At 38.9% G+C, this 16626-nt stretch overlaps 1 protein-coding gene across 4 annotated transcripts in view; it reads right to left on the bottom strand.

Annotated features, from left to right (window-relative positions):
• The window catches only part of PRDM2 (PR/SET domain 2), a 128887-nt gene that overhangs the window by 82888 nt on the left and 29373 nt on the right, over positions 1-16626 (bottom strand). For 2 of the 4 annotated variants that reach the window (XM_036925118.2, XM_036925119.2), the window contains exons 3-4: positions 7124-7241; positions 5292-5395 (exon numbers count right to left, since the gene is read on the bottom strand). The exons of 1 other annotated variant lie outside the window; for it this stretch is intronic. In XM_036925118.2, the coding sequence (XP_036781013.2) occupies positions 5292-5395; positions 7124-7241 (222 nt within the window). Of the gene's footprint in view, positions 1-5291; positions 5396-7123; positions 7245-16626 lie in introns of those variants that run through there. One more of the 4 variants, XM_036925121.2, reaches the window with a different exon arrangement.

Below are 16626 nucleotides of genomic sequence, written 5' to 3'. Positions count from 1 at the left end.
AATAAAAGAGAATCGAATAGGCAACAGCACTTTACTATAAAAAGCCAACTAGTACGCAATTCTAACATACGAATTTTAAAAATTATGAGCTGGGCCTCTCAAGCCTGCAAAGCCCAGTACCATGGCCATCATTACCAAAGCCCTGCACTGACTCTTCCTTGATCCTCCCTTTTGAAATTACTTTGAGTTACCTATAACTACACAAATGTTTCTGCAAAATCTCCCAACAGATGCTCAACAAATATTGACAAATTCCTAGCTGGACCCCAATCAATATCCACTGGATGTATTTATTCTTAAATTAGAAATTCTGAAAACTCCGGACCATGGATGTTTAATAAGGTCACATAACCCTAGAGATCACATGCAAAATTTTGTGTACATATGTGCATTTGTGTACTTTCTGGCGAGATTTTCAAAGGGCCCACAAAACAAAAAAGGAGTAAGAGTCTCTGGGCTCTGCTAGTAGGAAGAGCGCTGAGCTGGCAACAAAGAAACTTGGACTGAAGACCTGATTTGGGACTAAGAGCTCTAAGAAATCAAGCGAGCCACTTGGCACTCAGATTTCTCATCTGTGGAAAGATTGAGGGTATTTCCAGTATTTCATTCCACAAACAAAAATCTCCATGGAGTACTGCCAGAAGTCTATACAGATACCACACATGTTATATGCCAAGCTTGGTGCTCCAGAACTTAGGACAGTGCCAGCACATCGCAAAAGCTTAACAAATGGGTTAAATCGGTGAATAAATAAACTCTCAAAGAGATTTTTTACACCAGACCAAGCTGCCAACCTGAGTAAAAGTTAACTTATTCGGGAAGATCACTTGCTTCTCGTACTTCACTGTCTTCATCTGTCCAGAAGTTTCCAAGAGAAGAAAAATGTGATTGGTCTAGCAGTTTCTATGACAACCAACTGCACAGCTAGCCCCCTTTTAAGAACCAAGTTCAAAATCTCTGCATTGCTATTAACCACAAAGCTTCACAGTAAACCTAAGACATCAGACATCACCACGCTCACTCCCATTGCTTCTCTTCTCCACATTCTGAGATTAGGGACCAGCAAACGTTTTCCATAAAGGGCTTGACAATAAATGTTCCCAGATTTGCAGTCTGTATGGTCTCTGTCACAACTGCTCAACTCTGCCACCGCAGGGCAAAAACAGCCACAGATGTGTAAACGGGTGAGTGCTGCTGTGTTTCAATACAACTTTCTTCATCAACTGAAATTCAAATTTTGTATGATTTCATGTGTCACAAAACATTTGATGTTTCATTTAAACCACTTAAAAGTGTAAAAACCAATCGTAGCTCCAGGACTGTAAAAAAACAGGTGGCAGGCTGGAGGCCAGCTAGGATCTAGTTCTCTTCCCATGGGACTACTTGGGTGCATGGTTTCCTTCCTAGAAAGGAGCAGGAATTGCTGAGCAGTACTTTCAGAAAAAAGATTCTCTTGAATCAGCTGGTTAACTTCTCTCTTTTTCCTTTTTTGCCCCTATTTTTCATTTAGAAATAACTGAAATTAGAAGAATTGAGGCACCAAAGATTATGAAACAAATGCATCAATATCTAATCGTAGCAATGCTGACATAAAATGTTTATTTTCACTTCTTTAATAACTGCATTAGTCTTCTCATTATAGGAAAATTTTTTCTCTATCATTTTTTGTTGAAATGCAGTTTCACATCTTTCCTCCATCATCCTGACTCAAAATTGCTGCTTGAATGAATAACATGCAAACAGAAGCAGCGAACTATCAGTTTTCCCCTCTAAGAATAGGAGAAAAAACTATTAAAAAAGATTAATGATACTGGGTTTTTAAAAGCTAGAAAGAAATATGTACTCTTGGTGGCTATGTAAATTAGTACAATCCTTCTGGAGGTCTGTTAGGCAAAATTTACCAAAGATTAAAACATACATAACTTTTGACTTGGTAATTTACTTCCAGGAATTTATGTTAACAAGATAACCAGACAGGTCAGCAAATACGCATATGCAGTGAGTTTCGGGCTTTGAAGAATTATTAGTATCATGAAAACATTAAAACTATTTAAATGTCCAACTGGTTAAACAGTGAAAGGATACAATGGAATTCTAAGAAGCCACAAGAAATAATGATGTAGGTAAGTATTTGAGATGGATATGTCGACAACATACAGAAAGAAAAAAGCACACTACAAAACTCCATGATCACAACTGCACAAAGTGTCTATATATGGTGCTTGTACACACACCAGTATGTATGAGAGACAGAAGGAAAAGAGAGGCAGAGAAGCAGACTTAAAAGAATGTTCACCAAGATAGTCACATATTAACTTTTATTTTCTTGCTTATAGTTTTCTGTATTGTTTATATTATTTTGCAATGAGCATGTATTACTTTTAGCATTTTAAAAAGACTTGTTAGAATGTCCACAAGAGTGAACCCTCCTGTAAACTATGGGCTTTAAGTGATAACAATGTGTCCGTGCAGGTTCATCAATTGTAACAAATATCCCTCTGGGGACAGTATGTTGATAGCGGGCAAGTTGCAGGGGTGGTGGAAGTATATAGGAGGTTCTCTGGACTTTCTGCTCAGTTTTGCTGTGAACCTACAATTGCTCTTAAAAATAAAGTCTGGTTCTTAAAAAAGACTTACTAAAACAACTTGTATGCAAACAATTCAAAAGTCCAGTTCATCATAAGCAACTTGAACCCCACAGAAATGAATGTGAAAGGCTTTTATCACAAGCAGTTTTAGAATACTGCAGATTTCTCAGTCTGGGTACAGGTAGTTAAGGAAGTGCTACCGAAGTCCCCACTTCAGCAACTAAAACACCTCACCAGAAACTGGTCAAAGAATGCTTGCCTCTCTCTGAGGACACCTGTTTTTGTGCTTTCACCCTGAGGATCCTTACTGTTTCTCTCCAGTAATTTCTGATTTAATAGAATGTTTTCAGTGAAAGCTTAGGGTATTTAAGACTGTGTTAGATAATCAAGGGCTCAAGAAAAGCAATTTAATACTTTGTCTTAGATTAGCTTTAAAATGGGGGGTTCTCGCTGGGGCAAAAGAGCTGGCTGCTAAAAGATAAGCTGGTTTTAAGGGGCTTTTAATGGAAGAAAAAATGCCAAGAAGAGACTCTAATGGTAATCAGTTTGTTACATTAATAAGAGGTGTTCTGATACAAGTCTGAGGAGAAGACCAAGGTTGGAATAAATTAATAGGCAAATACTAAATTCTACCTGCATTTTTATTTTCTTCTTTATAAGAAATCTGTACACTATAATTTATGCTTCCTATACTGTGTGTGTGTGTGTGTGTGTGTGTGTGTGTGTGTGTGTGTGTGTGTGTGTGTGTGTGTGTGATATATGTATCTACTTTTATTTTAACAGAGCAAAAGACTTAATGTTTTCTGTCTGGAATATATACCTTGCACGGACTACCTGAATAACATACAGATTTTTTTAACCGCAGGAAGGAAAAGCCAGCCTCAACATGAATTAAATCATTAAACCTGCCTAACAAGAACTGGCAATGTCATAAGGACTCACAAACTACAGCAGCATTATACGTACAAGTATTTTAAGTTAACAATAGGATGTTAACAATTTATAGGAGAAACAGAATCCCTAGTATGTCATGGCTCCAAATTACAATTTTCACCAAACTACTATGAATTCATATTACGTATGAATTTCAACACAGATGAAGCTTACTTTACAAAAGGCCCTATTAGTAGTTTACACAATATGCCCAACAATATCAAATCATTATGTTAGGTTTATTAAAACTCAGCTTTAATATTAACAGCATTTGTTCAAGTTTAAGGTGATACACACAGAACTAGAAGCAGCATTTCCTGATTCCCTGAGGTTATCCTAAGATTAGTCCTAACCTGGTAGAGCATATTTATTAGTTTCCCTTGGGAAACTACTAAAATTCAAACTGCAGTTTATTTTGGAGCATAATTTTATGGTCAAGACATTTTTAATCATTCAGGCATTATCTTGAGTAATTAATATTTTTTGGCTGGACAATTTTCTACACAGTGCTCTTTTATCTAAAAAATGGTGAAACAGCATATTGTAATTATTCTCAAGGTAAATCCTCATTTCCTAAATCCCCTTGGATTAACTGTCATTAGATTTATTATAAGGGATTTATAACAAGCAAAGAAACTCAAAATTACTGGGAAAAACTGTCCAAATTCTGAAATTAAGAAACATTGCTTATTGCATGAGGGAAATAGCAACACATCTCAAATGTAACAAAATGTCGCAGAACTTCTTGATGAAAAGTGCCCAACATCTCCTAGGCATACTTTATTTTTAAGCCTTCATGTGTTTGTGTGTGAAATGAACACCATTAAACTTAAGATGCTGATAGGAAGGTTTTTCCTCACCACCAAAGAAGTTCACTTGTTTTAAATTTAAAAGGGAATCATGCCACTGAGCTCCTATAAAAGTGTGAGGAACTTCCCAAGGGCACCTGATCTGAACTAAATCAACATAAATGCTGAATTTGCATGCAATTCCAAGAAACCGTAACAACACATTTTATTTTCAGAGCAACATTCATTGCACATTGATTATTCTCCATTTCTGAATTGAGGGCTTTAGGACTCAGAAGTTAAATATTCTGCCCAGAGTCACAAAGCTAAAGGTCAGATTTGAGCCCAGGCAATCCAATGAAACATAAAGCAATTGCCTCACTGTCAGACAGGAGGCATAGGTTCTAGCTCTGCATCGAAGACATTCTCAACATGGGGGCTCCACAGGGAGGAACAGTTCACCTCTACAAGGAGTGGGCTGTCTTCAAGGATCATTGTGAGAACAAGAAATGAACAGAATGAAAGCCTTTTGAAAAGTTCAAAGCACTATGTAAGCCATGTGCTAAATATATCCAACTCTGAATATTCTAGCAACACAGAGATTACTTCCTAAAATATAGAGAAAACACCAACAGTGTTTTATTTGTGGCCACCTTGGAGTGTTTTTTTTTTAGGATGTCAATCTGGAAGCTTGTAAAGTGACAGACCAAAGTATTGGCAGCAAAGCAAAATGCCCTGAACAAGGCAACATAAAACGTGGATTTGACATTTATTGTTGAGGACAGCCAAGCAGTTTCAAAACACAAATGTCAACAGTAGTCTGTATCCAAGGAAACACATTTTTTCTCTAATAAAAATACTCTTGTTTTTAGAGAACATATTAAGATGATTGTTTTAATTACAAAATGTCAAATCCCAAGAGAATAGAATTTCTTAACATATGTAATTAATACTCAAACAAAGAATCAGAGTTCTTCCTTACCTCCCACATGTATACATTATTCTTAACCTGAGATCTCTTTTTCTTATCACCAACAAATGGCCCAAACTTTCTGCCTTTTAAAATTGGTTTAGTGGCCCAGACACCTAGAAGATAAAATCAGTATTTTTATCTTTTTGTGGTTATTTTAAATGTTGAAGCATTAAAATCAATTCTATTTCACAAAATAGTTAAAAGGCTAGACAACCTGAAACAAGATAATGTTAAATCAACTAAGATCAAATTAAATCAAGACTTTAATGGGGATTTTAATTTTCTTCTTTATCTTCTCCTGATTTTCCAAATAGCCTGTAAAGAACCTGTATTGTTTTATGTTGGAAAGGCTGTTACTTCTTTTTTATTTTTATGCATAAGATTACCCAGACAGGCCAATCACAAATACTTGGAGAATAGCACAACCACAGTTAAAGATTAAAAAAACAGAATATAATGAAAGTACAAGTCATTTTAAACTCTTCGTCCTACTTTTCTACAGAATTTCAAATTGTCTCCAATGAACATTTGCTTTTACAAAGAGTTAGAAATAGAGTTTTATGAATAAGTATTTGTGCGGTTTGCTCAAAGTGGAAAGCCCTTTTCTCTCTAGCTAAGTTTCCTAAAAACTTAGTTTCCTAAAGCTTTAGTTTAAAAACTTAGTTTCCTAAGTTTTTAGTTTACAAAAAACTGAGCTACTGGAACAACTCACTCTTCAGAGTTTTCAAATAGCGAGGATTTATGCTGCTCTGGTGTTCTTAGAGGTATTTCTGTTTTCTCTGCACTGACCCTGAGGCAAACGGACAAGATGACAAAGCCATGGGTAACATGGCAGGAGACCACCCCAGAATCAGGGGAACCAACACCCAGTTACTCTCAACGACAACATCATGCTGGACATGTTCCCTCATCTTCTGGCCTCAGTTTCCTCATGTCCAGGGGAATGGAGGATGAGTCAGGTCTATTTATATAGGATGTATGAATTCCACTTATCTGTACATCTGTTGTGAATCCCATTTGATAACACACTTAATAATCAATTAATGAAGCTATTAAAACCAACCACTTTCATATAAATGATATAAGTGCTCAAATTAATGAATAACTTTTCAATGTGAATTAGGAAAAGCATTTATTAACAATTTAGTCACATACATATACACATCAACTAGAATATCAAGAACATACTTAAAAAAAGGAAATAGAATATAAACATGATATATCCCAAGACTATACTTTGACTAAATTTTTATCATTTCCTTCCTTTGCCTTCTGTCTAAAGATTAGAACACAAAAACAAGAGCAAGTACACAAAAGCTTGGCTTGTATCCAATGAGAAATCCCAGCCAGAAGCACTCACATAAACTCAGGACGTCATTCACTCAAATATTTACTGAAGTCCATAAAGTGTCAGGTACTAGAGACATAAATAAGAAATGAAGGTACTCATAGTCAATGAAAGGGACAGATGTGACAACAAATACAAAATAATGAAATACATATTAAGAGCATAATCACACTCAAGACACGGTGAAATAAAGAGAGGAGGGAACAATACATTCCATGGGAAGAAGAGCCCCGGAAAGACATAGAAGAAGGGGGACACTGAGGCTGAGTAACAAAGGATGGTGGGTGTGTGGGGGGGTGTTTCTGGTTTAATTTTATAATCTATGTCTACCCCAGATTCTAGACTGGAAAGATGCATGAACACTACATAATCTTCTAAGCTAGGTGTAAATCTATTGCTTTTATGGTGAGCTTCCTTCTTTAAATGCCCCAAAGGATGCCTTGCTGCAGCCCGCTCTCCCTTCCCCACCTCCTTCTGTGACCCTCGTACCCACCAATCCGGGTCTTGTCAACAGCAGATGGGAAAAGCCTCACTTCCTCCGGAAGTCCTCGAAAAACATGCTCAGGTACCTGGGCCAGAGTCTCAGTGGCTACCCCAGGCTCAGTAGCGTTCTGTGAGTCAAGAAACAGAAGGATCAGGAAAACAAATGAAGACAACTATGACAGAAGACATGAGGGCCTAACACTGAAGACTTTCCCCAAATCAGCAATTGCATTCTACATATGCATGCATGCACACACGTGTGTGTGTGTATACATATATACTTGATTTTATAAACTTGATTTTGGGGTGTTGGAATGTAAATATTTAGGTTAGGAAAGTCAAGATGATTCCTCTGTTTTCCCCATTTGGCAATAAAGCAACTGGTACAGATGCTCACTTAACTTTCAATTGCTTATCTGCTACATACAGATCATTCATGTATTGATTCTACAAGTATACACTGTTCTTGAACTGACCTCAACTAACTTGGCTGTTCAGCTATTGTCAGGTTCTGTGGTAGCTTCCAGAGGTTAAATGTTTTAGGGGTTCAGACAAGGATGCCCACTCTCCCCACTTTTACTCAACATAGTTTTGGAGGTCCTAGCCATGGCAATCAGGCAACACAAAGAAATAAAAGGCATCCAGATCGACAAGGAAGAAGTTAAACTATCCCTGTTTGTAGATTATATGATATTATACATAAAAAACCCTAAATAATCCACCCCAAAACTACTAGATCTAATATCTGAATTCAGCAAAGTTGCAGGATACAAAATTAATACACAGAAATCTGTTGCATTCTTATACACTAATGATGAACAAGCAGAAAGAGAAATCAAGAAAACATTCTATTCACAATTGCATCAAAAAGAATAAAACACCTAGGAATAACCTAACCAAGGAAATGAAAGACCTATACCCTGAAAACTATAAGATACTCATGAGAGAAATAAAGAGGTTACCAATAAGTAGAAACATATCCCGTGCTCATGGATAGGAAGAATTAATATTGTCAAAATGGCCATCCTGCCTAAAGCAATCTACAGATTCAATGCAATCCCTATCAAAATACCAACAGCATTCTTCAACCAACTAGAGAAAATAGTTCTAAAATTCATATGGAACCACAAAAGACCCCAAATGGCCAAAGCAATCCTGAGAAGGAAGAAGAAAGTGGGTGAGATTATGCTCCCCGACTTCAAGCTCTACTACAAAGCCACAGTAATCAAGACGATCTGGTACTGGCACAAGACCAGACCCACAGACCAATGGAACAGAGTAGAGAGCCCAGATATAAATCCAAGCATATATGGTCAATTAATAAATGATAAAGGAGCCATGGATATACAATGGGGAAATGACAGCCTCTTCAACAGCTGGTGTTGGCAAAACTGGACAGCTACATGCAAGAGAACGAAACTGGATTACTGTCTAACCCCATACACAAAAGTAAACTCGAAATGGATTAAAGACCTGAATGTAAGTCATGAAACGATAAAACTCTTAGAAGAAAACATGGGCAAAAATCTCTTGAATATAAACATGAGCAACTTTTTCCTGAACGCATCTCCTCAGGCAAGAGAAAGAAAATAAAAAATGAACAAATGGGACTATACCATGCTAAAAAGCTTCTGTACAGCAAAGGACAACACCAGCAGAACAAAAAGGCATCCTACAGTATGGGAGAATATATTTTGAAAGGACATATCCGACAAGGGGTTAACATACAAAATACATAAAGAACTCACATGCCTCAACACCCAAAAGGCTAATAACCCTATTAAAAAATGGACAGAGGATATGAACAGACACTTCTCCAAAGAAGAAATTCAGATGGCCAACAGGCACATGAAAAGATGCTCCACATCACTAATTATCAGGGAAATGCAAATTAAAACCACAATGAGATATCACCTCACACCAGTTAGGATGGTCAACATCGAAAAGACTAGAAACAACAAATGCTGGTGAGGATGCGGAGAAAGGGGAACCCTCCTGCACTGCTGGTGGGAATGTAAGCTAGCTCTACCATTGTGGAAAGCAATATGGAGGTTCCTCAAAAAACTAAAAACAGAAATACCATGACCCAGGAATTCCCCTCCTAGGAATTTACCCAAAGAATATAATTTCTCAGATTCAAAGACATATGCACCCCTATGCTTTTTGCAGCACTATTTGACAATAGCCAAGATATGGAAGCAACCTAAGTGTCCATCAGTAGATGAATGGATAAAGAAGATGTGGTACAGATACACAATGGAATACTATTCAGCCATAAGAAAGAAACAAAACCTACCATTTGCAACAACATGGATGGAGCTAGAGGGTATTATGCTCAGTGAAATAAGTCACACAGAGAAAGACAAGTACCAAATGATTTCCCTCATTTGTGTAGTATAAGAATGAAGCAAAACTGAAGGAACAAAATAGCAGCAGACTCACAGACTCCAAGAAGGGACTAGCGGTTACCAAAGGGGAGGGGTGGGGAAGGGTGGGTGGGAGGGAGGGAGAAGGGGATTGAGGGGTATCATGATTAGTGCACATGGTGTGTGTGGGGTCACAGGGAAGACAGTGTAGCACAGAAAAGACAAGTAGGGACTCTGTGGCATCTTACTACACTAATGGACAGTGACTGCAATGGGGTTTTGTGGGGGGACTTGATGATAAGGATTCATGTAGTAACCACATTGTTTTTCTTGTGAAACCTTCATGAGAGTGTATATCAATGATGCCTTAATAAAAAGCAAATGAATAAATAAATAGTTTTAGGGGTTCATAAGACACATCCCACATCCTGGCCCCTGGGTGGTTACAATCAAACCTAGACTAAGTTCTGACAAACTATATTTATTAATAATAGGAATCAAAACATCACACAGCCTGTTCTTCTAAGCCTGGGGCAGTTCTTTCTGTCCTCAGGAGACTCCAGCAGTTTCTTGCTTGAACAGCTCATTCTAGGCATACAGAACAGAATTCTGACTGTATGACTAGCCAACCTTCCATGGAATCAGGCAACAGAGACCCCCATTAAGTGGCAGGCCTAATCCTACAGACCAGCAGACATTCCATGAGAAGATGTGAAATGCCAAGACCTAATCTCTTTAGACACTGTGCTCATCTCATGTTCTGGACACTCATTTCAGCAGCAACCAGACAGTAGTTTTGTTTTACAAGCATATAAAACCCATCTATGCTAATTAACCAACTCTGGTGTAGATCAATAATGATGTTTGATGTGCTAAAGAACCTACTCTGGATGTAGGTACCTGATTACAGTACTTATACTAACTACTGTCTCTAAGTTATAGATTAAATTTATACATAAACACTGTACGATTTTCTAATTAAAATACTAGGTAAATATTAGACCCCTGCTAGACGTGATGGACTGTGCCAGGTCCTGTGTGCACAAGATGAGCAAACTAAGAGCTAAAGTAAACACTCAAATTAATATAAAATTGAAATCTCTTGTAAGACTAGTTAGGGTGCTGGTGACCTCTGAGGCAGTGAGACGGGGTAACAGCTGAAGAAAAGGAAAAGGGATTGATTAAAAAAAAAAAAAGACTAGCTGCTGTCATTCGGTGGTGAATTTCCTTCGTATTCTTCTCTTATTTTGGGGCTTCAGGGCAGGAGGTTGGTAAGCCCACATCGAGGAGTTGTGGGTCCAGAAAAGTTAGAGTAAATGTAGAGAAGTCCCACAATGCTTGCTACTCAATCCTACCTCCAGCATTCCTTCCATCACACAGTCTGTGCTTCAAGGTGTCTTTAGAATTTTGAGCTCAAGGTTTAGTCAACATTCTTGGTCAAACCAGTTACTGTTTTGTTTTTTTTTCTGGCCAGTAAGCAAATATGCAAAAAAATCACTGAAACCTGAATCTGGCAAGCCAGACCAAGGGAACGATGTCAAGCATTTCAGGAGCTGATCTGATGCTTGTTCATGAGTCTCCAAAGGAAACCACTGCAATCTACAAGCAGATCTGGGTCAATCTATTTTGTTCCAGCCACTTGTGGCCATTTTCAAAATATGTAAATCTCTGGTATATTGTTTGAAACTCCCACAGAGAATCTAGACGCAAAATACAGCTTAAAGTTACTTTTAAGTCAAAGGCTACCCTCAGCATTTTAGAAAATCAACACTCTGTATTTAAACGAATACCCCTAGCATATATGTAAAGGCCATGCCAGCCAGCCAGACCCCATCCCATCCATGCTTTCATCCCTCTAGCAGCACCACCTCCTTGACAGGGGCTGGAATATTCCAACCAAGAACACTAAAAATTATTCTGGGCCTTCGATGGAAGTGCAATTTCTCCAAGAAACAGTACTTTATCATTGTATACCAAGTTACTGAACAGTAGAATCCCCACAGTATTGCACAGTCTCTAAGAAATAGAGAATTTTATACAATTCCTAACTGAAAATTATGCTAAAATGCTCTATAATCTTAAATAAGATTACTATTAGATGTGTATGTAAGGGAATGGGAAGAGGGGATTTGAGCCAACTGGCAGAATATGACTATTAGTTTAAAAATAACTGTAAAACCAAAGAAAACTGCTTATTAATTGGTACCACATATGCCCGAAGGAACTAAACGGACATATCATAACACCACTAAGAATGATGAGTTTTATAGTCTGCATGTTTTTTTATTTCCCTGCAAAGAGAAACATTTCTCAAGGACTTTCAAAGAAACCAGCATGGGCAAAAAAGCAAACTCCAAACTAAAAAGATTAATTTTTCCACAACAATGAAGCTCTTTGAGTTGCTAAGAATGTTTTGCATGAAGAAAAGAATATCATCCAAATTTACTCCCAGCATTTCAATTTTAAAAAAAATATCAATGGCTGCTTGAAGAGAGAGAAACACCACAGAGATGAGTAAGTCATTATGAAGGTCTACCCTCTGGCCTGCTTTGAGTTGGAAGGTGCAAAAGGGGGCACCATGAGACTAGCGTTCATTTCTTGGACAGCACAAAACTGACAGTGCATATACTTCAGAAGCATAAATACTCTGATCCTGCTTGATTTACCCCTTGGTACTCATAATATCACCAAACACAAGTTAAATGCCTTCCAGAACATGGGAATATCAAAATTATCCCAGAAAATGGTCTTATGGTATTTTTATTTAGCTAAAGTGTGAATAAATTCAGCACACAAATGTCTCACTTCTAAATACAATGCCCTCGTTTTTAAAATTTTAATCTGTAAACTGGAATTTGGGAAACAATGAATAAATTTTTTCCAAAGGGGGAAAAGGTATTAAGTTGGTAGTTGGTATCCTAGGCTACATAGTAAGTATTTTTTTAACACTGATAAATTAAGCAATACTAACAAGTACTCCCTAGAGTTACGTGTCCTATCAGCACGTGACCATTTAGCAGAGCAGGAAGGCGTTTTCTTCCCCTTTCTCAGAGGGGACCCGAGGTTAAGATTTAAAAGAATTTGACACCATTTAACCTCCAGAGTAGCTTTAAAGACTGTGTGTCAGCTAACCTAAATTGATACTTCCAAGCACTATTACATTAAGACTGAACTGAGAACCTCCTCCCAGCCTCGGTGCATTGGCACCGTGCTAACCATCTTACATGCGTAACGGGGATGACTCCAAACAAGACGCATAAGCATCAGTGCTCCCCGAAGCTGCCCTCCCCACGACGCACACGCGCGCCCGTGGAACAGGAAACCAATGTGTCAGGAAGTTGTTTTAAGTTGCTCATGGCTGGGATTTGAACCTGTCTGATCCCACAGCTCAAACTCCTAAGTACTGTAGTGTTTCAGTTAAGATTCTGCTGGATAGGGTCTGAGGATGTAATGTAAAGCACTGTGACTTCAACTGACAGCAATGTATTATATAGAAGTGAAATTGCTAAGATAGTAGAATGTAAAATGTTCTCACCAAAAAAAAACACAAAAAAACATGAAGATAAAAATGCGAGGCACTGGGATGTGTCAATTAACTAGATGGAGGAATCCTTCAACTGTGTGTATATACATCAAATCACCAAAATGTACACTTTAAATATCTTACCATTTTATTAACCAATTATACCTCAACAAAGCTGGAGGAAAAAGATTCTGCCGGAATATAATCTGAGCACTTCTGCCCTAAAATCCCCAAACCTCCAGGGAAATGTCAGCCGGAGACGGAGCCTAAAGCAGCAGTGGTCATTTCCCCAGGAAATCTGTAACCGAGTGTAAGCTGGAGACCATGTGTATTAAAATTTCTGAAACACCTGTGAAGGTAAAGGACCTCAGCAGAGCCACCACAGGGAAATTCCTATGCATTTATTAACCTGCTTTCCCAAACCCATTACTTTTAATTTAGGCTCATTTACGCAGTAGAGAAAAGATTTTAGTATCCTTTACACTACAACCAAACTCAGGTAAAACAAGGGGGTCTCAAGCCACAGCAGGCCATCCCCAGGCCAGCCAGCCCCAGGGCCATTTCCTCAACTCTCTGGATGTTGGAATCTCCACTGCAATGGCTATGGCCGGAAAGCGCCTAGAACTTTTTTAGAAAATCAGTGATTCGAGAAGTAGAAGGCTGGTGGGATGGATTGCCTAAACGGAACCACCCTCTGCTTCCTTCTTCCTTCACAGCTCTTCTAACAATTTTGAACAATTACTTGTGTAACTATGTCTTGATGTGCCTCTCCTGTTAGACTTCAGTGAAGACAAATGGTGTCTTATTCAGTGTTGCATTCCTAATGCTTAGCAGGAGACATGAAATGTTCGTTGTCACTTAAATACCTGAATGAGTAAATAATTATTGTAAGTTAATTTAAACCTTTTTTTAGAAAAAGTAGGGCTAGAAATAAAACAGCAGGGTCATCTATCAGAAAGCATTTTCTCCATGTGTACTTGAATTCCTTGAATTTGAAGTAGCTGTATTTCTAGGTCAATAAAGAATTAGTTTTTAGAAAATGTGACAGGCTGTCAATGCCAAGCAACCAATACACAAGTAAACTTTTGGAACAGAAGAACACTTAAAAGATTTCTCCCCTACCCACAAATTCATGAACTGGGATGTCTTTTCTGTATATATCCTTTTACTACTGGATGTAATATAATCTAAATATATATATATATAACATAAACATAAACACCCAAACAGGATCACCTCTATTCATACACATACTAATAATCATATACTAAAGAACACATATATACTGAAGAATCACAAGTTGATCCTAGTACTTCCCAGATTGATTTTGTCTAAAATATATTACACCATCAACTCAATTTATTAAAATATTTCTGAGTCCCTTCCATGGGCCAGCAGTGTTTTAAGATCACATTTGCCTTAACAAAGTGTCACTCCACTGAGGAAGAAAGACAAAATCAAATGAAGATACACAATGCATGGCGGTTATTGATGCCCTGAAGAAAAGCCAAGCCCAAGAAGGGGACACAGTGAGGAGAAGAGGCAGGGTGCTAGTTCAGACAGAGCCTAGGGAAGGCCTCCTGGAACAGGAAGGGAATTGTGTGATGAGTGGCGGGGGCGGAGGCACATGCCAAGAAAGGGAATCAGCACGGATGCTTGCTGACTTAGGTAGAAGCTTGGTGAGCTGAGAGAACAGACGGGCAAAAAGACCACTGTGTCTCCAGCAGGAGTGAGAGAAAAGCTTATTTAGAGCTGCAGTGGGAGAGGCAGGCAGAGGAGTGCCTTCAAAGAACCCTATTGCGATTTGCTGAACTATGCAGACGAGAGGGGCAGAGGGCACCCAACCAGAGGCCAGACTGTGAGGTCCAGGACAGAACCCTGGAGCTCCTTCTTCAGGAGCCCCGATAGCCTCCCAGCACACCATCCTTGCTTGCCCAGAATACGAGGCACATTCCCATTTTACAGGTGTCTGACACTGAGTACTCTGAGAAGGATGGAGGATGTTATGAAGACTTCTCCACTTTCCTATTAGGTAACAGGGAACATAAGAACTCTTTATTTCACTGCTTAATGAAGCCTACTCTCCATGTATCTATCAGTGAACTGATCTGGAACTGTGTGTATTTAATATAATGTATTATTCTGAGTTAATACAAGATACTTATTAACTATTAATTGATCCCATTAAATCAATGTCTCCAACTTCCTAACTCAAACTCAAAATCAATATTCTCTCTCTTCCCCAATTAATAGCCACATCTGTCTCTCCTTCATTCAGTCCATCATTCAACCATTAATACACACTTCCTCTGCACCTGCTCTGGGCTGGCACAATGCTGAGCAGTAAAGATATAATGGTTAGTAAAACTGACCCAGGCCTCCTCCTCACCAAGCTCGCTGGACCACAGGAACTGCTCTTTCCCTAACACAGGACACCTTACAGATATTTTGATTCTCCAACTCTGACCTTGGTGCAGAACCTCATAAAGGTCCTTCTACTGCCTTCTCCACTTGGGCCCAGATGCCTGTCCCATGCTGAATGGTGGGGGAGCTTAGGGAGTGGGGCATTTACTCCTTCCTCCAGGCCAAGCTCTGTGCTAGGCAGTCCTACTGCATTACATCACTGCAGCCTCTAATAGTCACGGCTAACACTGGTGGGTGTTCAGGAGACCATTTCAGACACTAACCCAGAGCTCTTCCTGTCTCACCTTGTTGAATCTTTGCACTACCACTCTGGCTGGCTGTGGGTACTTTTATGGCCCTCATTTTACAGATGAAATGAAAACCAGCGCACAGTCACAGCTAGTACATGGCAGAGCTAGGATTCAAACCCCACAATCAGGCTTCCTGATCTGGATTCTGAACACTATGCCACAGAGTACCCTTGTCAAGTAGCATTCCCAAACTACATGACTTTAAAGTAGTGGAGACAAGATAAAATCCAGACAAGACTCTAGAGTCCACATTTTAACCACTAAGCCAGTGGAGTCTCCCACTATTATCTGAGGATGCCTGGCAAGTCCCTTTGGGGATCCATGAGATCAGAGTTATTTTTATAATACTAAGATGTTTACTGCCTTTTTCACTCTCAGGTGTGTAGAGGGAAGTTTTCCAGAAGCTATGATATGTGATGATATCACCATTCCACTGACTAATGAAATATGTGTTTCATCTTGTGTTATTAAATTTCTGATTGATGAATAAGGCCTGTAGTCTAACTACTGGTTTTGAGTTCCCTGGTTTTGGCACTGTAGGAGAGTTAAGTGAGATGTTACCACTGGGGACAGCTGAGTGAAGAACAGTAGTACACTGGGCTCTCTGTACAATTTTTTCAGCTTCCTGTGAATCTAAAATTACTTCCCAAAAAAAAGCTTAAAAGTTTTGTTTCAATTTCTCATGGTGAATATCCAAAGACATACTCCACATGAACAAAAGCTTGAGAACTACTCCCCAGGGCTGGACTGCCTCTGCTCTTCCAGTACCTCCGTCTCAGGATGGAGAAGCAGAGAAGAGGAGAGGTTCTTAGAGGCCAAAGTGCCGGGAGCGTGGTGATCCGAGGAGTGCGAGGAAGGAGGGCTGGATACACACGCTCGGGTCCCACCCAGCTCCTTCTCAACCTCAACT

This window comes from Manis pentadactyla, chromosome 4 (assembly GCF_030020395.1).
Source record: "Manis pentadactyla isolate mManPen7 chromosome 4, mManPen7.hap1, whole genome shotgun sequence".
Lineage (NCBI taxonomy): Eukaryota > Metazoa > Chordata > Mammalia > Pholidota > Manidae > Manis > Manis pentadactyla.
Note: the sequence above shows the minus strand (reverse complement) of the source record. Positions and strands in the feature narration are given on the sequence as shown.